The 23,706-nt window shown below is 42.4% G+C and overlaps 1 protein-coding gene across 1 annotated transcript in view; it reads right to left on the bottom strand.

The window, feature by feature from the left end:
- Positions 1-21,746, bottom strand: part of man1a1 (mannosidase, alpha, class 1A, member 1) — a 70,012-nt gene extending 48,266 nt beyond the window's left edge. Inside the window, exon 1 of the mRNA XM_061704419.1 lies at positions 20,998-21,746. Coding sequence (XP_061560403.1) covers positions 20,998-21,543 — 546 coding nt within the window. The 5' untranslated portion in view covers positions 21,544-21,746. The remainder of the gene's footprint in view (positions 1-20,997) is intronic.
- Between the last annotated feature and the right edge of the window lie 1,960 nt (positions 21,747-23,706).

The following is a 23,706-nucleotide window of genomic DNA, read 5'->3' as shown; positions in this document are numbered from 1 at the left end:
GTTGTTGCTAATCGCTAACCGTCTTCTAAACATACGATTTGGACGTCTGGTTAAAAAAGAAAAGACTCTGTTATTGTTCCAAATCTGGCAGCGTCTTTCACCATGGCCTGCCAGAACAGAAACCCTTCCACCGACATGGAAGCAAACATGGGCTAACTGGTCCAAGTCCATAGTACAGGGAGGCCGAGTCTTGCTCTCCCGGGAAAAGGTTGTTCCCGTGTGTTTTCCCGCTACGTGCACAGCACAAGCAAACGAACACTGCCACCAAGGCAGATCATTAACTGGCTGCGCAAAGGCTAAAGGACTATTGACCCTGTTTTGCTACGCTGTTTCCAACAATCTCTACTCTAGCTACTGAATCCTCGTGTGATATTGAAGTTTTTCTTTTTTAATAAGTCTACAAACATTTCAACAATTCCGTTTATTTTTTCTCAATATGAGGTTCTGTGTGTACATTGAGGGGAAAAAATTAACTGAAATGATTTTAGCAATTGGCTGCAATATAACAAAGAGTGAAAAATTTCAGGGGGTCTGAATACTTTCCATACCCGTATTTCCGTATTTATTGGCGGTGCAACGACATGCTGCCTGACCGCTTGAGGTCCCGAGCAAATCACATTGATCATTGTTAGTCACAAGTGTTCCTCTCGAGATGAAGAGTGCGAGGATTCAGTACCTGGAGTAGAGATTGTTGGAAACAGCGTCGCAAAACAGGGTCAATAGTCCTTTAACCTTTGCATAGCCAGTTAATGATCTGCCGCAGTGGCAGCGTGCGTTTGTTTGTGCTGTACACGTAGCGGGAAAACACACGGGACCAACTTTTTCCTGGGAGAGCAAGACTCAGCCTCCCTGTACTATGGACTTGGACCAGTTAGCCCATGTTTGCCAAAATCAAGCAATGTTAAATTTATGAGTGAAACAATCATTTGCACATCATGCAATTTTACCAACTCTAAAGGTTTGGCGTGGGCTCAAACAATGTACCGTAATATAACGTTCAACTGTTTAAACGTTTGGATTTATCGCAAATGTTGCTGCCATTACTTGACGTACACCAATTGTTGTTCAGCGTCATTCGTCAAAGTGGCTAATTTTTCGAGTGCCATATTGTCTGTCAGCTGACAGCGCTAATGGCCGCCAATTCGTCAGGAAACACAGTGTTCGCCATTTGAGGCGCCTTTTCTTTTTATAATTATTCCAAGCAATTGCCATTGAAAGATACCGCACCTGTGCGCATTATCCACTGCGGCTCCACACATGCAAATCAGACCCCCCTGTGCGTCTCTCCTCTGTAAAATTACACGTACAAACGCGCAAATATTAGGGCCGGTCACCCAGGTGGTGGTGCGCGCTGCGCTGGCTGTGAGGGCGGTGAAATTTATACTTGCTCAGTGCGTCAGCAACACAATTTCCGCGAGTGACAATTGCACTTGAACATGAGGCCAACTGAAGCGCTGCGTGCGCAGGTGGAAATTAAACAGAAAACAAAATAAGCCTCATCAGCGCCGTGACCAATGTGAAAGATCACTGGCTTTGCACATTAACTCTGAATTATTTCTTACATTAGAATTACTAGTACTAATACTACCACTGTAACTACCATTTCTAATACAACTGGTATTATTACTACTGCCACTACTATAAAAACATCTACGACTACTAAAACTAGTCTTAAGATTACGACTACTATGACTACTACTATTGCCACGACAGTGACTACATTACAACCAAAACTAGTATAATAATGTCTACTACTACTACTATTAGAAGTATTTCCTGATAATATTATTTTTTTGAGGGAGAAATTGTTTCTAAATCCCAACAAAAAGGAGTGGGAGCTTTCAGGATCCATTGTAAATCCCAAAACAGAGGACAAAATCCATATGCGGGAGGAAAGTAAACCCTGTGCACTCCCATTATAATCAAAAGCACGTTTATACGCTTTTTTTTTTTTTTTTTTTTTTGTAAAGCACGAATGAATGGCTTCAAGCAAGTCTACAAAACAATCAAATCCATGCTCTGTCTGTCAGACAGCCGAGCGGAACCCAAAGAAAAGTACCTAGAGACGTAAACTTCTAAATCTCATTCTTTATACTTTTAGAGAAGCACCCAGTGGAAAATTTTGCGCTTGTTGATAGGCCTCAGTTTGACAAATTATCTTAAATTCAAGTTTACATCCAATTCTAACACAAAAAAGCAAATCGACTTCGCAGGGGCACCAAACTGGGATCAAGTAAAACCATGGAGTACCAAAGGAAGACCAAAGGGCAACCAGACAACCAAAAGGGGGCTGAAGGGAACAAAAGGAGACAAGATAAGATAAAAGGTGACTAAAAGGATCCCAAAGCCTCACGGGGATCTAATAAGACCCAACGGAGACTCAAGAGGGAGCGTACGTCAGTCGGAGAGTTTGGATGACCGGCTTGGACACTATTTAGCTGACACAGTCATGAGTCAAAGATGCCCAAAGTCAGACTTTGCAAACATTGTAACGAGCCAATCCCATGGCGGCGGCGGGCACAAAACCATTTAAATCCCAATTCTATGAGTGAAGTTTAATGATGCTGATAATGGCGCCGACACAAGACCAAGGCGATACTGCACGCTGATCGATATTAACTGATGGCTGTCTGGGGAGGAGGAGGAAAGGAGGACGATGAAATAAACAAGTGGTGAAAAGAAATAAATCTATATTTCAGTGGGAAAAACTGAAAAAAACTAAACCGTTTCTGGCGGTTAAACGAGACTCCGGTGGGGACACGATGATTGCCTTCAAAGATGTTACAATAAAAGCTCGACACAGATGTCTGGGTGCCATCCAGAAGGGGAGCCAGCATGGCCATATTAAATTGATATTGGAGTCATCTCGTGTATCATGGTAATACAGGGAATGAATCTGAGTCTTTACCAAGGTCGACAAACATTCATATCAATGACTTTATATTCTAGTTCCTATTGTGGCGGGGAATCAAGTTAGTGCAGGTGCAGGTAAAGCATGGCCTGAGTTGTTTAATTCAGCCCATCAAGTGTTTACATTATCAAGAGTCGTGTAATATTTGATGCCTTCACTTTGCAGTTCTTTCCTAAAATTGTTTTTTGAAGCAGAGTTCCCCTTATTGCCGGCCATAATAGAGCATTTGACTGATATTTTAAGACCCACAAGTATGAGGTGCCTAAACTTGTTCGACTTCCAACACGTTGGCATTTCTCTCCCTCATAATCGAGGTGATGAGTCGAGATGCAATCACCTGATCTTTATCTTCTACCCAAAAGGTGTACTGATCTCGAATCCAAAGCGATACAACGCTACCATCTCCAGGGATCCGTTAACCCTTCCAGTGGTTTCCAAACATGAATTTCACAGACAAGCTGGACGAGACCATCTTCCATGCCTAACCCACTGAAAAACATACTTGAAGAATCAATGTTGGGGGAAGTAAACATTTGGATTCTAGTTGACACATATGAACTTCCATGACAGTGAATGTGCTATAATGTTGTTGTTTTTTTTGCACTGGTAGTGTAGTGATACATGCTGCCTTTCATGCAGGCAGCGGGGGTTCACAAGCCCAGATTAAAAAAAAATAATAATAATAATAATGGGTGTGTTGCATCAGGAAAGGCATTTGGTGCAAAAACATCATGCGAATCTTCTGGGATCTTTTTTATTTCTCCTGATACCAGACAGTTGTTGTTTTTTTTTTTTAGCTGTAATGTTGCCCCCCCCCCCCCATGTTCTCCTTGCATTCACTTCTAGAGATTTTTTTTTTTTTTTTTTACAGATAGGAAATGAAAATAAGTGCTTCCTCTTTTGTCAAACAATGTATGAAAACAAAAATGTCTGTGTGCTTGTTTGTGTTGTAACAAGTAAACCTCATGATTTTGTCTCCATTGCGTGTGTATTGATTTGTGTTACAGTATCAGACCACACACTCCAGTACTGACGTGAACTTTGTCCTGCATGTGGGAAGCAGACCAATTGGGTTTGACCCGGCCACTTGACAAAAGGCAAACTAATGAAGACACAGTGAAAGATGCATTGATTTTTTTCCCCCCTCACTGCTCCTTTATGCTAACCATCCATGGCTCAGCCTCATCGTTCACTCGGATAACAACAGATATGCGGAAAAATCTGTATATTTAATAATTCTGCAAACATTCTAATATATGCTGATTGGTTTCTGTCTATGCTAATTGCTGTTACTCTGTGTTTGACGTTGCATATTAAATGTTAGCAACAAGCCAGCAGACCTTTGTTAGACAAAAAGATATGGTTCGGTTAGTCTTCTCTTTAATTTTATGCGTCACAGTAAATGAACTGGGAGTGACAAAGAGCTTGAAGCAACCACGTTTTGCCTCTTATTTGGAGAATTGCGCGAGTTTTCTTTCCTCAAAGTGATGTTATACAGTACATCAGTCTTCCATTTCTTGACAGCGTGGGAGTGAGAACAGATGCTAAGAAATATTTTGAAAAGTGCGTTTGAATAGGTTTACCTGTGTTGGAATCGGTTACATTTTGTTTAAAGCATATGGGAGGGGTAAAACTATTTAAGTACCCCACCCCGCCTTATCTTCGCTCTCTCCTCACCATGCATACCACTACCCGCACTCTCCATTCAAGCAGTTTTATTAACCTCTTCGTTCTCAAAGTCTGCGCAACCTTTGATTGATCTTTTTTTAATTTTCTGCCCCAAACGACTGGAACGCTCTGCAAATGCATCACAATATCGTTTAAAAAATAATTAGGGCTACTGTACATGATTGCTGCACCTGCTTTTAACCTTTTATTCACCACTTGCTATGATTTAATGTATTCTATAACTATCACATTGCTGAGTTTTTTATTTTGCTTTGTTTTACTCTGCTGTCTGCTGCCCGGTCGACACAAACCTGAAAATATTTGGCACAGATCACTTGAAAATACCTTTACATATATGCACGAGGTTGGAAAATGTTTAACACTCCCTCACACCTCCCAAAATCATGTTGACGCTTTGACACGGAGAACAAATTCCTGAAAAGTTGAAAATTGTTTGACAACGGCATCCTTAACCGTGCAGACGAGTAAAGCTTAGGGAGCGAGTCCCTGGAGAACGACCGTCCAAAACCCTGAACGGTTTGCGCTAAGCGACAGCAGCTCGGATGTCAGCTCCGGTTGACCCACCATTAACTCCACAATTGTTTGCTGATCCGATCACTTAAACACAAGATCAATACGCTTACATGATCAGTCAAGGCTATGGGCTATGTCCTACTGGCAAAACACTCAACCTATGTCACAATGGCACACAACCAAACTCATTTTGAGGGTTTTTTTTTTTTAGACCTTCAATTTCACGCACCTCCGCCTTGCTTTATTCACTGTCTATTATTTTATGGGGGCTGACAGCTAAAAGTGTGATAATATAGTCATTATGCCACATCTCCGGGTGGACGGAATTAGATTCGCTCCACTCCAGACTAATTAAGACGCACATTCAAAAAGTAATATTTCATCAACTTTCAACTGAACGTATTAGTTGCAAAATACCCGATGTAGTCGTCATTATTTCCCTATTTGCATAACCATTGCATCCAACTAATTTGGGAGTTCCTACTCAAATAGAATTTAAAGGGCATATTATGGTAATTCCCATATTTTTAAAGTCAGTTTAGGCAGCTCAATGAGATTGTTGCATGATGAATCATAAGCACCTTGTGCTGTAAGGGACCTTGTCTACAGTATGTAAATTCTCATGTGAGTATGTATGTCTAATACTTCTGAATATACAGTATGTGTTATGTATAGTTACAACGCTGCTGACAATTCTTACTGCTTTTGTGCACATTCACATCTGCATATTGTTTATATATTATTCAGTTACAATGAATTTACGATTAATCTCGATATAGCACTGCATTTACAGTGTATATACAGTAAAATGTCAACACACCTGTTCAAATGCCAGGTTTTTGTGCTATAAAAAATGACTAAGATTGATCATTTCAAAACTTTTTCTACCATTAATTTGACTTGTTATTATCTCCATCTATCCCTCCATTTTCTTCCACTTATCCAGGGTTGGGTTGCGTGGGCAGCAACTTTAGACCACAAAATGATGTCATTTGAACAGGAGTGTATTGACTTTTCCATATGCACATTACACACACTCCTGCTCTCAAGATGCCCAGTATCGTTGCCCAATGTTGTAAATATTTAGATACATGGAAACTTCTATTCGTCTATGTTTCCAACACACAACGTGCATATGAATGCACCCGATTGATGTTAATGGGGATGAGTGACCAGCAGTATAAAACTCTGAATAATTCCCAGCATCAATTATACACTCATGAATCCTGAACCTCCTGTGTGTGTGTGTGTTTGACTGACTGTTTGAATAATTTAGCTGGTATACTTTTTCTACTTCTACGGTAAGTGTGCACGCCATGACAACACACCAAGGAAAGAAGGAAATAAAACAAACAAAAACAAAAAAAAGGAGGAGGTAGAAGGCGAACCAGGCAGCTGACACATTGGTTCAAGTCTGGCTTTGGCACGGAGGCAGGCGGCACAGGGGCGAAGTCGCCCCTTGAATGCCGCGAGCGCTTTTATGTGGGTTTTGTGTGTCAGTGCCCTTTAACTAGCCTGCCAACGGCGGAATCTGACGCTAAATGACACAGAAACGCCACTCGAGAGCCACATTATCATCGAAGCCTCTCTCACTTGATTTTGGATGTGCATTAAAGGTTTCATAAACAATCCTAAAATGCTAACTTATGACATTTGGCATTGATATTACACTGTTTCCACTCCAACACAGGCTGCAAGCTAATCTTATCTTCTTGTTATCCGACAGCAAAATGATCACTGTCGACACATTTGAAGATCTAGTAGCAATAGTCCAGAAAGCATTGTCGTGCTAACTTTCCCATACTAGAAAAGCTCACTGTATATATTGTATTATTTTCACAATAACCTGCAAAAATTGCCTGGGGCTCCAAGGATTTAGGAGTAATCTTGTGACCGTAGTCAGGTCGATGAATTTTTGTTCTAACTTTGCCATGCTATGGAAACACGCCATTCACCTTTTACGACATAATATTTGATAATTAATTATTTCATATTTCATTTCAGACCACAAAAATACTAAGGAAATCCAGCTTTTCTTGCTGCCTTGTTCCAACAGTGCAGAAACGCAGCCAAGACTGAGGCTCTGAGCTAACTAAATTATTATGTTCTCGTTACCTGACAGAAAATGTCAATGAAGAGCTACATGTAAATATTGTCTCATGACAAAAGTCCAGAAGACACACTGTTGAGCAAATTTTGCCATCCGTGGAACCTCACTCCATTCATTTTTTTTCTCCATTCAATAATTTATATTCACTTTAGACCACAAAAAATACAACGGAAAAGCAGTTTTCTCCACCGTCTTGTCGAAACGGCACAGAAAGGCAAGCTAGCCTGAGGCTCCGAGCTAATTAAACATTCTTATGTTCTTATCCAACAGAAAAATCCATCTCGTCCTGACATGTGAGGCTCTGAAAGCAGTCTAGTGACTGAAGTTCCGCAGATGTATTGTTGTGCTACCTTTGCCATCCCGGGGAACCTCACTTCATTCACACTTTTCATTCGATATATTTTTTTATTCAATTTCTACCACTAAAAACACTATGGAACTCAGCGCTAATTTAATCATGATTCTAATGTTATTTTTACCAAACAGAAAATGTTCGTCTTTTAAAGAAATTTGAGGATGGAAAGCAGTCTAGTGACAGTAGTTACGCAGATGTATTGTTGCACTAACAATCCGGGGAACCTTGCTCACTACATTCACTTTTCACTCCACATAATATTTTATTTCTTTTTTGCCGAAATACTGAGAAAAAAACAGTTTTTCCTGCTGTCTTGTTTAACAGGACAGAACGGCAACAGAGCCTGAGGCTCTTCGCTAATACTAACGTTGAGTCTCGTTTATTAGTTCAACAAATATGAACACTGTTCATATTTGTAACACACTGTGCAATACGAGTACTTAGACCACAATTCAATTATTTATCTTCTTGCATTATTATTAGTTATCCTTTGTTGTAAATAGTCTGCACTGGAGAAGGACCTGCTTTCAATCTCGTTGTACATGTGTGACAATGAAAGGCATTTAACTCTAAATGTTGACTCGCAACACAAAGCAAAAATAAATGAAATAAAATTGACAAAGTGAAAAACTCATTTAGCGGGGCACTCAGCATTAGAGAGACATTTCATTGAACGAAAATCCGGAAAATCAACTAACATCAACTAACATAATAGAAAAGATGATTCATCCCAAATTGTGGTAAAATGCCAAATGTTTATTATTCATTTTGGACCACAGAAAAACACAGAAATTGTTCTCACTGCTGTCTTCTTAAATCAGTTCAGAAAGGCAGCTCAGACTGAGGCCCCAAGATCATGTTAATGATGATTTTTGTTTATTAAAGAAATATGAACACAACAGAGAAGCTACTGGCTTTGCCAAAGTGCCACCGACAAGATTCTTAGCAGTCCACATTGTTCCAGAAGTTTCTTTCTCCACCACGGATACATTTTCAACTTGCTGACCTCACACAAAGTCTGACTGTGCTGCAACTTTTCAACGCTCTCCATCACGGTGTGTTCACGCCCAGAGGTTAACCCACGACGTCTGCTGATCGCGCTATTACCTCCGACTCTAATAAATCACTGCTAATTACTAAAAAACAAGACAGGAGCTTTTTCCTTTTGTGACTCAGCCCCCTGCCAGCCCAGTGCTTAGCTAATAAAATATGCAAGGATAACTTGCAATGCAAGAAGCAGAAGAGAAAAAAAAAAAGAGCATTCACACGCACTGGCAGATTGAAAAATAAATTGCCTACGTGATTGACAGCGGCTGACTCTCGCTATTAGACTGAATTGGATTTGGAGAGGGGAAAAAAATAAAAAAAAATCAGCCGGCCATGACCCCCGGTGTGCGGAGAACAACAGGGATATTGAATATCCTTGAGCATTTCCCTACTTTTCCATTAGTAGGCCTAAAATGTCAGTCTTGCCCCTTCACAGAGCGACGCTGAAGGGTTCAAATCAAAATCAGCTCGAGTGCTCAAAGTTTGTTTGTGCCAGAATGCAAAAGGCCGGCGACCGCCGCAACGTCCGCACGTTCACGTTGTTGGCCTTTGGATTTTGGAAGATGGCCCACACGGCCTTAGACTAAGACGTTATACAGGTTATTGCAATAAAATCTTCAGACGGGAATCATGTTCTCTTCATTTAGCGTAATGGAAATAACACTAGTGACTGGAAATGGTCAACATCCAAGAACAGGGGCGCTTTCAAATCAAAATGGATAGCTCCGTGGACGTTTCACAGCAAAGGTCCTCATTTTATCACGTCCTGCCAGGAGGAAAATGTGTGCCGGATTTGGTGTCGCTCGGAGGCGCCGGCGCCGGTTGCTAACATTATTTTTAAATGCTTGAAACGTCTCACATCAACATTGCAAAAGGGCTGTCACTATCGAATATTTTTACAATCTATGGCTCAGTCCATCAATTAGTCGAATAAAAAAGCATTTTAGAATTTAAAAATGTTTGTTCCCGTTTACTTTTTATAACCAATATTGTTGTTTATTTGGTATTGTTTATTATGGTTGAACAAAACCAAATAAACAATTATCGATATCACTTTCTACCATCCCTTCAAGAAATTCTAAATTTGAAAAGTGTATTACATATTTTTATTGTATACTCGCCGTAGTACATTTTCTTTTCCAGTGAACAGAACAGTTGCATGCTGGTATCTGACGACTTCAAATTACATAAAGCCTGAGTCTTAATGTCGTAATAAATCATTGTATTAAGAGTTTGTTCTGGTTCCGTGTGCAGCGTGTGTAAATATATTCCCTCTTCCCCGGTACACGTAATCAAATCGATATTCTCTTGAATGCTAATGAGCTAACCACGTTTCTTAGCCGCCAGGGAGACAAGACGAACGGCACCTCCTCGCCCCGCTAATCCGAACGGCCGTGACAAACGCACGAGGCTCCGGTCATTAACGGTGACCTCGGCTCATGGATTTTACATGCTCGCGTTCACACCAAGGCCCCCGCGCACAAGGGGTTGAGGGGTTGTGCTGGTTGGCATACATCACTGTCGCAAGAAAGAGGGATGCTTCGTATCCTACAGTCCTGCTATGGACTGCTAACAATGAAAAAGGCAATACATGTCAAGATACATTTTTTTTTTTTATATATAGTTCTCTCCAAGGATGTAAATTCAAACTGCGGCAAGAAGTAAATCACTGAGCACACAGGCTTCTTGTGACTAATTCCATGTGATTGAAAGCTACAAAGTAAGAAATCATGGTGTAATTATTGACTCTGACCTGAATTTTAAAAGTCGCCGAAAAGCTGTGACTAAGTCTAAAAAGAGGTCTAAGTGGAATCTTGTGGAGTAAATCATGCTTATCATCCCAAACCAGGGATAATCTCCACCTTATAATTTATTTTATCAACTATCCCCATATGGCCAAACATCAATGAACTTTATAACACCATTTTTACAAAAAGAATAAACATGCGTAGCCAGAACTGCCATTCAAAACCTTCTGTTTGTGAAAAAGAAAAACTGGGAAAAACAAAAACCCAATGGATTTTCAACTTGTCAAAACGCACTCACAGGGACACTCATCAAGAGGATCACATTCCGCAATCACACCCAAAACTTACACCCCGCAAAGAATACATTCTGGCAACAGAGCTGGCATGCCATAAACTCCAGGACCGAGGACAGAAGCCGACCACCGTAAAGCCGTAGCGTGCATTCTTAAAGCAACTACTGAGCAAAGCAACATGGACAGACAACATTCGTCATGGACGCGCACACATGCCATCAGCAGATGGAAACCATGCTACAAGACAACAACGCATACGAAATACTGAAAAGGAACCCCACAGAGGAAAAGAAAATGCAGTCAAATCACTACTGGATTCCAACAAAATAACACAAACAACTACAACCATACAGTATCTGCAGCCAACGTCCCTCCCCCCTCCGGATACACGGAACCCCAAACATACTGGAGAAAAACACAGCGCTTCGCCCATTAGCCGAAAACTAGCTAATGGCTAATATGAGTTTGTTTCTGCTCTGACGTTACTTTATGAAGCGGAGAAGAGCAGAGAAGTAGCAATTATTTTTTTGTCAGTATAATCTTTATGAACAGCACTTTGTTTCAGCTGCGGGTGTCTTTTAAAAATAAAAGTTATTTAGCGCGAGCCACAGATGGTATTTAAAGCTTTTGGTTGAAGTAGCGACTTTTTCTTGTCCTCTCATTTATGTTTGGCTGTAAAAACAAGTGGCAAAGAGGGAAACGGATTTAACGTGGCGGCTTGCAGGGACGTGCGGAGGACTATTGACGTCTCATTATTGACATTGCAATTAGCCAGTATTTTAAGGCATAAAAGTCTCTTAGTTTATTGTCATCTGAATACGCAAACGGCGTCTCCGATCTCAGCGAGAGTCTTCTCGTGTGGCTAATCTGACAATAAATTTGAGCGCATAGTTTATTTAGTGAGCAGATGAGGGCTGGCTGGCACATTTCAAATCAGGGCTCGGCTTTTGCACGGGAAAGGAAAGACATGCTGACATGACGCCCTAATGTGCCATTTAAATTTAATAGCGCACTTTGAGCACTTAAAACATGAAATCTTAAATGTTCCGAACGGAGTCACCTGCCACCCTCGTGTATCAAAACACCTCTAATTGAAGCCAAGGCAGCAAAGAGAAAGAAACTATGACGTTTAGGGTACATTTATGAAGGGTTTCAAAAGTGCAAAATTTAATTTTTTTAGTCATCGGTGAGGCTGATGACTTTTCCGCTTTTCTTTGGGGAATTTTCGGGGCACAGCGGCTTGGCAGAGGAAAGATATGCGAAACGTTTACAAAGAGTAGGGGCAATAGGAGGCGGTTCTTCCAATAAGTTATCGCATTTGCGAAAGCGCCACCCACCACTCTTCAAGAAATTCAGGGTAACACTAATCTATGAATACAATGCTGCATGTCTTAACATGAACATTTGCAACAAGAAGCAAGCGTTAGTGTGTCTACAATTGGTAAAATAAATAGCTAATTAGCACGGCTAACATCAGTTTGTTTCCACTCCGACATTATAAAGCAGAGAAGAGCAGAAAAGTACCGTGGCTACTTATTTTCTGCTAAGTCTTTAAATAAGTACTCCATTTTGATTCTATTTAGAATAATTCAATTGTTCCTTTTCTTTTTCATTTTAGAGCTGTAATTGAAAGACCATGATACAGTGAAATGGCAATATTTTCACTCACGATTATCATACAGTCAGAATTTGATACTGGCCAATGCCTACTTTCTAATGAAGGGACCGAGACCTTCTGCAAATAGCGAACAAAAAGGCTTCTAAGTGCCTATAGATGCACAACATGGAGATTCTCAATCCACTTCATAGTTCTAATTGGCACCAAGATGCAAAGCACTAGTTGAAGCTCATCAAACCACTTTAACATAGATGCTTGGCACCAAGATGGCACAACATGGTGCAAAAGCAATGCTTTTATATTAGACACCATGCTGGCCTGAGCACTAAAACAACCAATGAGTGTTTTTTCAGCGAATAATGCAGAACAGGTTCCAAAAAGACATCTTGCAAATGGGTGAATCCGAGAGTATCCGGCAGAACACTGTAATTTAGTAAATATTTGCATTTTAGTGTTTTTTTTTTTAAAACATCCACTTTGAGACCAGTTTTCAAAAGTCCACTCCAGAATGGTATTGTTGTATAAACAAGGCACCCAAAGCAACAGTTTTTATCCATTTGTATGAACAAATGTCTGCAAAACTGATTTGGCTATGCCAGTGTTTACAATTGAACTTTACACACTTCTATAGTTTTGCCATTCACGCTTGAAGCGTCGCTCTGGCCGACCTATAGCGCAAACTTTAAATGCATAGAATTCATCTTGCTCCAGCCTTTTTTTTTTTGTTAATCAATGCTCAGTGACCAAGCCAGGAGGAGCAGAAGTGTTGCGCTTGAGAGTAGTAGTGCGGGGTTGCCAGGAACTCGCTTTGGGCTACCGGCTCAACTAGACCAGGGTTACAAAAATGCACAAAAACGTTCGCCCATCAGTCACCAGGGAAGTTTATATTTCCTCATGCAGCATCCTCAGAGCCAGGGGGCAGCGCACAGAATATCTGCAATGGGACAGTTTCCCACATCGAGACCTACTTAGACCACCCACCCAAACATTAGCAACCACTGGGCCTTCCACGACTCACACTGACTACTGTCACAAAGTTGATGTGACAGAATGCGACATTTCTCCCAGGCCAGCTGTATATTTACTTTTTTTAAGAGCAATATTCATTACTCATATTATGACAGAGATAAATACATACATTCTGTCTTTTACGCACTCTTTCCTCCTGGCTCGCGCTTATTGATACATGAGTCTGCAGTAACAGCCCGTGTGCAAAAATGATCACCACAAATAATACAATAAGTGAACTGCGATATGGCAAGGGATGAATACAAACAACATGCAAGAACAAAGTGGAAACAGAGTCCAAAGAAAAGAGGAAATCGTAATTCCGTGGTGCGGTTTGGTGTCGTCGAGAAAACCCGCTGCAAACAAGTCATTCTTAATGACTCAAACACATCGAATTTGTTCTCCCATTTAAAACACGAAGTTACACCACTGAACAGAGACAGCGTGAAGTCTCAACAAGGCACTAAATCAAAACCATAAAGGGATGAAAACAAAATAAACATATGAGACGTTTTTTTTTAACTGTACTGTACTTTGGTTACATGTAAGTGATCATGTCTCAAGCCTGAGGTGACTGGCTTGTTTCTCTCTCTCTCTCTCTCTCGCTCAACCTGTTAATAAACACGTGAAACTAAATGTAAAAAAGCAGCAAGTTATTTTAAGAGATTTCATTTCATGTCAGAACAAGCTGACAAACGTGTTCCTCAAGGTTACCCTCTGAAACAGTCCATTTATCAGTACTTTTACTGATTAAATGACAGGCATACTTGAACGTTACTCAAATCACTTTACTATTACTATTTATTTTAATTATTTACACTTTATTGCATTCTTTAAAAACTATCCATCCATTTTCTGAGCCGCTTCTCCTCACTAAGGTCGCGGGCGTGCCGGAGCCTATCCCAACTATCATCGGGCAGGAGGCGGGGTACGCCCTGAACTGGTTGCCAGCCAATCGCAGGCCACATACAAACAAACAACCATTCGCACTCACAGTCACACCTACGGGCAATTTAGAGACTTCAATTAACCCACCAAGCATGTTTTTGGGATGTGGGAGGAAAGCGGAGTGCCCGGAGAAAACCCATGCAGGCACGGGGAGAACATGCAAACTCCACACAGGTGGGGCCGGGGATTGATCCCAGGTCCTCAGAACTGTGAGGCAGACGCGTCCACCGTTCCGCCTCTTTAAAAACAAATAACACATATTTTGGCATTTTTCCACTGTGTATCCTTGGGTTTTTTATTATATTTATTCTTGTTTTATTTTATATAGTTTTCGATAAAAAACCTTACCTTACCTACATACATACACTATATCGGGATGCAAATCTTTGTCTATTTCACACAGCACTACTGTAATGCTAATCATAACCCTAAATCCTCTAGCCTAAAACCAACCCTTACCCTATCTTAATTTTTACTTACCTGTCTTTTATCCAAAAAATGTGTCTTTGACAAACAACAAGACACACTGTACCAAAATGTACTGAAACAAAAAGTAAGATGTGTTCAAATCTTTTTCGCAATGCGAGTTCCTGATGCTGACAAAACTTGTTTCTTTCCACAAAAAAAAACTGCAAACATGATGAGCCAAAAATGCTATAAAGTATGTGGGACACAAGCAGTATATTTTGACCACAAAAAGGCTATGTTTTGCCAACAGGTCAAAGCTAGGAGTCGTGTGTTAGGGCAGATTTCTCAGATGACTCGAAAACACATCTTATTTGCACAAAAGTCATGTGGAGCAGATTCGTATGTAACATGCTACACACATGCAATACAACTGAGGGGGCTCCAATGTTTTTTTTTTAAAGCCACTCAAGGGCCCTATACAGCTGCGAGTCACAGCTATAATAGCCATTAGACGATTAAACGGAGCCTTTTCAGCCATCGGCAGTAACTCTCGCTGACACAAACATTCCCACACACACACACACACAGAGTTGTGGAGAAGGAAGGAGGTCCAGGAGCCGGAGGTAATTAGTTCAATGGTCGATACAGGAATAGGACTTTGAGGTGGCCAGGTTAGGTTGATAAAGAAATTCCATTTCAGACTCTAAAAGGTTGTTAGCAAAGTGGCCAAATGCTTTCTAGTGCGTGCAGATGATAACTCTTACCTTAATCATTCCTACCTCTCCTAGCCTGTACCCGAAACCTAGCGCAGAACCCCTAACCTCTAACCTCTCTAATCCCTAAACCCAACCCATACCCCATACCTAACTCTTCTCTAATCCCTGAACCTGCCCTTACCTTAACCCTAAATCAAAGCCTTTCACTAACCCAGTGAATCTCAACAGGTGGGTCCACGACACACTTTTGGGTGGGTCGCAGACAGCTAATAAAAAATAACATATGTTCCTATTCGGATTTTTTTCGAAATAGCATAGAGGCATACTAAGGTCTTACACGGAACATAGTAACAAAGCTACAAGAAATATTTGCTTGTTCTCTAGTCACTAGTTTGTTCCGTAAACAACTATAGTGCAGCTCAGACTTTGGCTGGCGGATGTCATGCCAAGCAATAAATATGCCTTTGGTGGGACAGAAAACTCATTAAAAACATTACAAATTCTAATATACTGTCCATATTATGTCATAGGCTATTTTTAAACAAAATGTATCGCTCTGAACTTCTTATCAAAGTGCATCATGACTTTGCATCAATGGGAAAATGCAGGTCCCAGGGTGACAGTTGAGAACCGCTGCCCAAAAACCTAAGCCTAACCCTGCGACCCAACTGTTACCACTAAAATCTAAACTGAGACACAGTAATTCCTTTTCACTGAAGCGTCATATCAAAGATTTTCTAACCAAAACAAAAAAACTCGTTCCTCCGGTTAAGAGCCAAGCTCGCAGTCCAGTCTTAATATGGACCACGAGCTGAACTGTAACCGGACCTGAGCGTATGTTTATTTTCCTTTCCAGCCACCCTGAAACCTAATCTTCTCCCGGCAGTTAGAAACAGATGAAAAGCCTTATTTACAGTGTCAAATAACACCATCTCTTCGGCCACATCCGCCTTTATTACGCCTGTTTATCAGCTGCGAGTTTTCCCGGCGAGGCCCCTGTCGTTGTGGCCTCCGGATGTTTAGTGAGTGAATGAGAGAGAGAGAGAGAGAGAGAGAGAGAGAGAGAGAGCGAGAGAGAGAGAGAGTGAGAGAGAGAGTGAGAGAGAGAGATAGCGAGAGAGAGAGAGATCGCCGCTGACATGGCGTCTTCTCCCCGAGTCTTTATTTTTGGAGGCGGCAAATACATTTGCCTGATTGCATGACTGTGGTGCTCGCTCACGAAAGATGTTTATCCTTCCCCGGCAGGTCAACAGACGTCAACCGCCAACACCGCAGAAAAAGATTCTTAACTTTTGAAAAACTTTTCCCAAACCGTTGAACAGTCGATCTACTCGTCTTGTTTGTGGAACCTGAGGCCGCCACGGGCAACGGTTGTAGTGACGCTTGTTTGTTGGCAAACAGTGTCGCCCACGTCAACGCTGACAGATGACCGCAATAACCGGGAGCCCTTAGCCTTGTTTAGCGACACAACATATTAGCTGATTCGAAGTGCAGAATGCCCTTGAGGTGTCAAATTACATCCGAAGTCGCAAGTACCAGACATCAAACGTCACTCATCTTTAAGGTTTGGATCATACGATGCCTCAGCATAGCAACTTGATATTATCGCAATATTTTGTCAACCGTACAACTAATACGCAACTAGGAGTGTGCTATACCATACCAGGGACAATAATACCAGGGATATGAATTTGAAATATCGCTAAATTTACACTGTGGGGACGTGATGACATTATACCAATTCAGTCTGCTGATTCATTTTCCAAAAGAAGGAATGACATTGACAAGAAAAAAAATAAAAGAGCCAACTACAATGGTATTACAGAAGACCGTGGCTCACCAACGGGATAATAATGGGTTATTGTCCCATGCGTCATTGTATACAAATTAGCGAGCTGCCATTTTAAATCTGGCAGGAGCAAACAAAGTCAGTTAAAAAAACAGCTGCTTGCAAGACCTGCGTGTTCACTGGTTTGACAGATCAGTTGGTCGGGCGTCTAAATTGTATTTATTGTGCTTTATGACCTCTCGACGTGTTTTTCCTGTTCCTGAGCCGCAGCTTTCTGGCTTTTTGTAAAGGTGTCAAATCAATAGAGCTGACCCGAGCTTATTGACGCCGCCATTGCGCTGCCGACGCTTTGTCGTGCGACGCCTCGCCAACAATGCCGAATCCCGCTAGATCGCTGTGATCTATTCCAACGGCGGGCGCTCTTATGAACCGGGTCAATCCAGAATGTCAGGAGCAATATCAATACTAATCCACTTATCGGCCGTGGCTCCCTGGAAGAAAGTACCTTACAATTACTCAAGACTCCAACAATAACTGAATTTCCTCAATCTGATAAGACACATAGATCACTTTTCAGGAAGTGGAGAATTTAAGAATTCTCATGATTGTTCCACTCCATTTGTCATGCAGACATTTCTCAACAAATGCTAACACAATCAAGAACTAAACGTACAGTTTTCCCAGCGAGAACGTCAAACGTGAGCTCATGGACAGAAATGTAATGACATCAAGGCATCGCGAGACGTTCACAGCTCTCGCTTACGTTATATTTGTACAGTTTATCAACGCTAATATCACAATAGTCTTAGGAATACGGTTTACCTGATGCTGTGGTATTGCTACTCCATATCAATCATGATATCAAAAAGTGTCCTTCAGTGCAAAACACAGGAAGTCAAGATGGTAAATTTTAGAACTATTCCAAACTGGAAACTTTGCATGGGAATTTGTGGCAATTCAAGGTAATTTACTGGAAAGTTTTTACAAATAAGCATGATTATAAATTTTGGGGGGGGGGTCATAAGAATGGGTGTCCGTATATGATATTTGATATCGGATAACAGGCCAATATCGGCAAAGAAAAATGGATTTTTGAAACGCTATTTGGCGCTATGTCACAATACTTTCGTCCATATGGCATACTATACAGCATCCAAAGAGCAGCGCACTAGCTGTCAGCTCATGAAAAATGGGTTGCCTGACCCAAAGCTATGTTGTTGTTGTTGTTTTTACTTCATTAATATTTGATCAGTATAAAAAAAATATCCCGCAAGCCAGACCATTTGTGTTGCTCTTCACAAGAACAGCAGCCGCCTCAGTAGCTGCGAAGCAGCTGCTGCTGTTGTTTTAAAAGTCATGCCGTCGCCAGATGGATGATCGCGACACAACGCCGACGTTAAAAAAAAAAGTGGTCTCGTTTGCATATGAAAAGGCTGAAAGAGGTAGACTGGCGGCAAATCCAAACCAACTTTATGGAATGGGCCGATAAGTTGATAATATCAACAGAAATGTGTCAACACCAGTCCGTGTCCTGGCTCCTCAGGTGAAAATGACTCAATCAGACAAAAATCCCCATACTTGAAAAGTTTTATTACACAGCTAAAATGTTTTTGTTTTTTTTAAAGGAAAATAGATGCTCAGATGGTTAAGGTCCCTGTAAAGTGAAATCAAATGTCTTCTGAAGTTGGCACACCAAATTTGAATCACCCCAAAAAATAACTCAAATCCGCTGAAACCGCGCCCCGTTAACTTTCAATTAAATATCACTGCTACGACCTGGAAAATGGATGCTACTTAGTCTATCATCCTTCTGATGCCTCCACATGTTTAAGCCGCAAAAATATCGCCGTGAAAATATACAGTAGCTGATTAAAGCCTTAGGTGGCTGGAATATATCACACTGGGTCATTGCGGGGCTTTCCGCAACGCGACAACAAGGCGCTCTAACGCGACCACGTCAGCCAGAAGCACCGGTCCATATGCTGGATTTTGAGCCAGCTTTTTTTTCCCCGCCTCACTTTTCACCCATGCCAATGGACTATATGGAGAGAAGATGCATTTTCGCGGTGACCAACAGCACGTGACCGACGAATTGGCCCGCGCGGCCCCTCTGCGTAGCGTGACGCGCACACGGCAAAAAATTGTTGCTGCGGATCGAACGCCGCGGCGATCATTTCTCGTGATTGGTCCGTTATAGTCGCAGGCCGTGATGACGTACTCAGCGTGCCCCTCGGTTCTACATATCGTCCACCCCCCAAAAAAATAGGAACACTGAAATGGTGAAAAACTGTTTAACATTACATGTCCACAATTGAGTACTGTACTACATAGTTCTCAGTCTTTGCATATTATTTAAGCAATTATCTTCAAACATGTATAATGTATTTAGAAATAGCTCTCTGAACTCACTTTTCTGGGTTGTGAACAGATTTCTTCTCCATGTTAGTGTGAGAATGCGCTTTAAAACAGTTAATTAAGGTTTTATGAACTTATGGCGACATAAGAAAGTGTGCCACGAGTCCATGTCCTGCATTTAGTCTTTGTGTGAAAAGATTGGCCTCCCAGGCTCAATTTGTATTTGAAAAAACGCTGATGACGTGGTGGACATTTTCTGCCAGATCGCTGTTCCGCAAGTGGTTGAAAAAAAAAAACAACACAACTTGCTATTTATTGATTGTTGTAAGGAATTCCTTGCTATTCCCTGCCAAATGTAATTGGGGGAAAAAACTCTTACCTCAATGTTTAATTTTTCAAATCAGTCGATGCTTGAGGTTTTTTTTTCCCCAATCCATCAATTTCTTGGCACCCGGTTCCCCTCGAGACCTTGATGTTATGCTGTTTCAAGATCGGCTGACTTATCCTTTACTATTTGAATGTGAACTATGTCGACTTTTACGGCATTCTATCAACCACGAAAGAACTCGACCGGGCCTGCGCATGAGTGCATAATGCGGTGCCTCACTTAGTAGCACGCCGACGATATTTAGTGAGAGTCGTGTATCATCGGTCCCACAATCTTCAATAAACATCTTGAGATGCGCTCATTATAAAAATGACCTTGATGAGCTAAATATCGCCAATGATCATCATGGTGTCAACCAAGCTGGGGACGGCCACCAAAGACTCATTAGCTACCATTTTAAGTCATAATAAGTTCTTCTTATTACTAAAGATATCTCAATAATTTTGATGTCATTACATGTTGTGTTTTCTCCCCAGGTCCTTTAGTTTCTTTGGAATTGGAGCAACTTGACATTTCTCTTCACATGCCCACAAACTGTACTCTCTCTCTCTCTCTCTCTCTCTCTCTCTCTCTCTCTCTCTGAAAGTTTGTCACAGTGTGACGAGAATGTGGCAATGTGGCATTGATCTTAGTTTCAGACCCCCCGTTGAAAAATAGGGCACATAAATGCGTCGAGTCGAACAAGGCTGCATGCGAGGTATGAACGGGACGATTTGGCGCACCGGTGGATCCTGTTTTTCGATTGGTTGTTTTTCAAGTTTCTTTGAAATTGGAGCCACTTGACATTCTTGCCGTTGTTTCGGCCACAAGCGATCGCTCCGTCATTGCGTTTGAAACGGGGCTAAAGGGCAAGTTTGACACTCTCGCCGGCGGCGGATGCGACGCTGCACAACAGGCGGTCCGCTAATAAAAGGTCGTAAATTGAAAAATCTTGGGGGTATCGTGTGGGCGCCGAATCAAACGGTGTACGTAAATGAGCAGATTTATAGGTGCGGGCGTGCCCGGTAATAAACCGGAGTCGAGGGAAATGAATGTGCACTCCCATTCGCGACGTTTTCGCATCGGCTTCGGTGTGAAGTTCCCGTCTCGTTGGACGCTTACCTCCTTGATTTTCGCCCGCCGCTGCCTTGTTACGGGGTCCAGGGGTTCGTGCCCGGTGGCCCCCGGGGGTCTGTGGTACTCGACGGCAGGCAAATCGTTGACAGCCTTCCCACCTCGACCCAAACTCTCCTTAGCAACTTTCTCCTTCTCGTTCAAAATGTCCTGCTTGATCTCGTCGGGACGCTTCTGTAAAGTATCCTTGGCCTCCAGCAAGGCTTTTTCGTGGTCCTTCTTGATTTTGGCCAGGACCTTCTCGTCGTTTCCAGCCGAGCCGGACTCGCCTTCGCCGGCGCCGCCGCCGCCGCCGCCGCCGCCGCCCCCGTCCGGACCGGTGCGGGTGTTCGTCTCCACGGCGGAGGAATGGAAGAAAACTCCGCTGAGCAACTTGGACGAGTCGGGCAGGAAGAAAATGGCACCGAAACACAGCGTAATGAAAGCGCTGAACACCAAAAGCAGGATGAATTTCTCCGTCAACCTGAACGAGGTCGGGCTGGCAGACTTCCGACTCGGGGTGGCTGCGAAAGGCAAGAGAGTTGAAACAGGCATGTCGCTCCGCTTCCTTCGGTCAAACGACCACAAACAATGGCTTTTATCCCCCCCAAGTTGAAATGACCTCTCGGCCGAGCTTTGTAATCCGCTCAGACGTCCACCTTCAGAGCGCAGGAGCGAGACGACGCGAGAGAAAGCACCGACTTCAAGTTGTCCATAGCGGGGGAGAAGGGAACAGTAACGCTCCGAGCTCAAGCCGAGCTGATCTCACACAGGAAAAGGCGGGGCCACGTTGACCGACAGCCGCCGCCAGCGAATCACCTTTCGATCTGTGACGGGCGGGAAGACGGAGAGGGCGTGGCTTTACAGGCCGGTTACAAGATAGCGCCCGCAGTTGTCATGGTCGCGGATGCTTGAAGTTGAATGCTAACGTTACATCCATACGTCTTACGCACACGCCCATTTGTTGCAGTATCATATCATGTTGAAAGACAAAACAAATACAGTACACGACCTTTTGAGCCTCTAGGGCGTAGGTGTCAAACTCAAGACCTGCGGGCCAGATATGTGCGCCGCCACATCATTTTCTGTCGCCTGCAAAAAAAAAAAATAATCATGTGCGTCTACATTGTTGCTTGCTAAAATCTATTCCAAAATAATGTTGAGATTTTATATTTATTGTGGCCAAACCACTTTTTAAAAATAATTTGAACAATACGTAGTTGAACTTTTTTTTTTGTAAATTGTGTAGTATATATGTAATAATACGGTGAGAGGATTATACATTTACTGTATATGGTTTCACAGTCGATTGGCTGGCGACCAGTCCAGGGTGTACCCCGCCCCCTGCCCGAAGATAGCTGGGATAAACGGCTCAGAAAATGGACGGACGCATGGATGGGTTTCACAGTCATAGCGCCGCACTGACCCTTGATAACATACGAGCAGATTGGCATTTCCATGCATTTCAATTCGGAACGACGATAACGTACCTTATGAGTTTTGAACATGGTAAAAAAAAAGGAATTAAACTGGTAGATATTCAAATTCACATTATCTAGCGAGTCTGGTGTTGAATTAACACAAATGAAGTTCACCTGTAAAGGTTACGGTGCGTTTTCGGTTCAATCTGAAAGTAAGAACACATTTTCACGATGGGGTTTCAAGTCCCGTGAGGACCTCGCCACGACCATGGCCGCTACTTCCTGGCGTGACATTCTTGGGCGGCTTAGCCCCGCGACATACGTCACGCGTATCTAGCTCAGTCTTCGCCCCTGTGGTTGGCTGACTTGTGGCCTGCGGCCTGGCGCCAATCAACAGGCTTGTGATGCGGTTGGGGAAAAAAGAAAAGAAAAATGTCCCACATCAACTGTCTTGTCTTTTATTTACAAGTCCGCATGCTCTGCGGTTGACCTAATTGATTCGTTAAAAGCCTAAAGCATAAAGAAGAGCCGGCTACCGTCATGTGCTTCATATGCTCTTGGTTATTCATAAGCGTAACAAATGGACAAAAGCTCACCCTCAACTGGAATAGGAGTGTAACTACTTCAATTGCTTGCTCAAAGTAATATAATTACATTTGATTAGACATTTTGATTATTTTTCTTAATTTTGAATGACTCTTGGATGTCCACTCTAAAAATAAAAGGATTAAAACAACACCTGCTTGTGGGCGCGCTACTGCTGATGCGTTCAAGAGCAGCTCGGAAATACGTGGGGCGACTGATAACAAAACAATGAAAGGTGAAGGTATTGGGTTTTTCTTGGAATTGTGGCTGCGCTATAAAATAAAAAGTGAACGAAAAGCACAGCCAGGCAGAGGAGCACATCAGCGCTAATCACCAAACGCACTTTACTTCACTTCACCCGATCGTTTCGACGCGTGCAGATGAAAAAAAGTCATCTCGTCTCAGGCTGACAGACCCGCGCCGCCGCCATATTGGAACTTTCATTCGCAGGGCGTCAACTTGTCGAAATGATGGCATGCTGCTCTTATGACTGTTTCCTCCTTGGGCGCGGGGAGCTGAAATTAAACGTCGCCTGGCATTGCAATAGCGAAGCGAGAATCTTTCATGGCAACACTTTGGCTCCGTTTTCAAGGTAAGAGGAGCAATCGCTCTCAGTGGCGGCCCTAGCTTGAATGGTGCCCTGTGCGAGACACCCCCCCCCCCCCCCCCCCCCCCCCTTGGTTCAACTCCCACCCCACTACATGCACACACA

The sequence above is a fragment of the Phycodurus eques genome, chromosome 18 (assembly GCF_024500275.1).
Source record: "Phycodurus eques isolate BA_2022a chromosome 18, UOR_Pequ_1.1, whole genome shotgun sequence".
In the NCBI taxonomy this organism is placed as follows: Eukaryota; Metazoa; Chordata; class Actinopteri; order Syngnathiformes; family Syngnathidae; genus Phycodurus; species Phycodurus eques.
The sequence above is the reverse complement of the archived record's forward strand: the minus strand, read 5'-3'. Positions and strand labels throughout refer to the sequence as shown.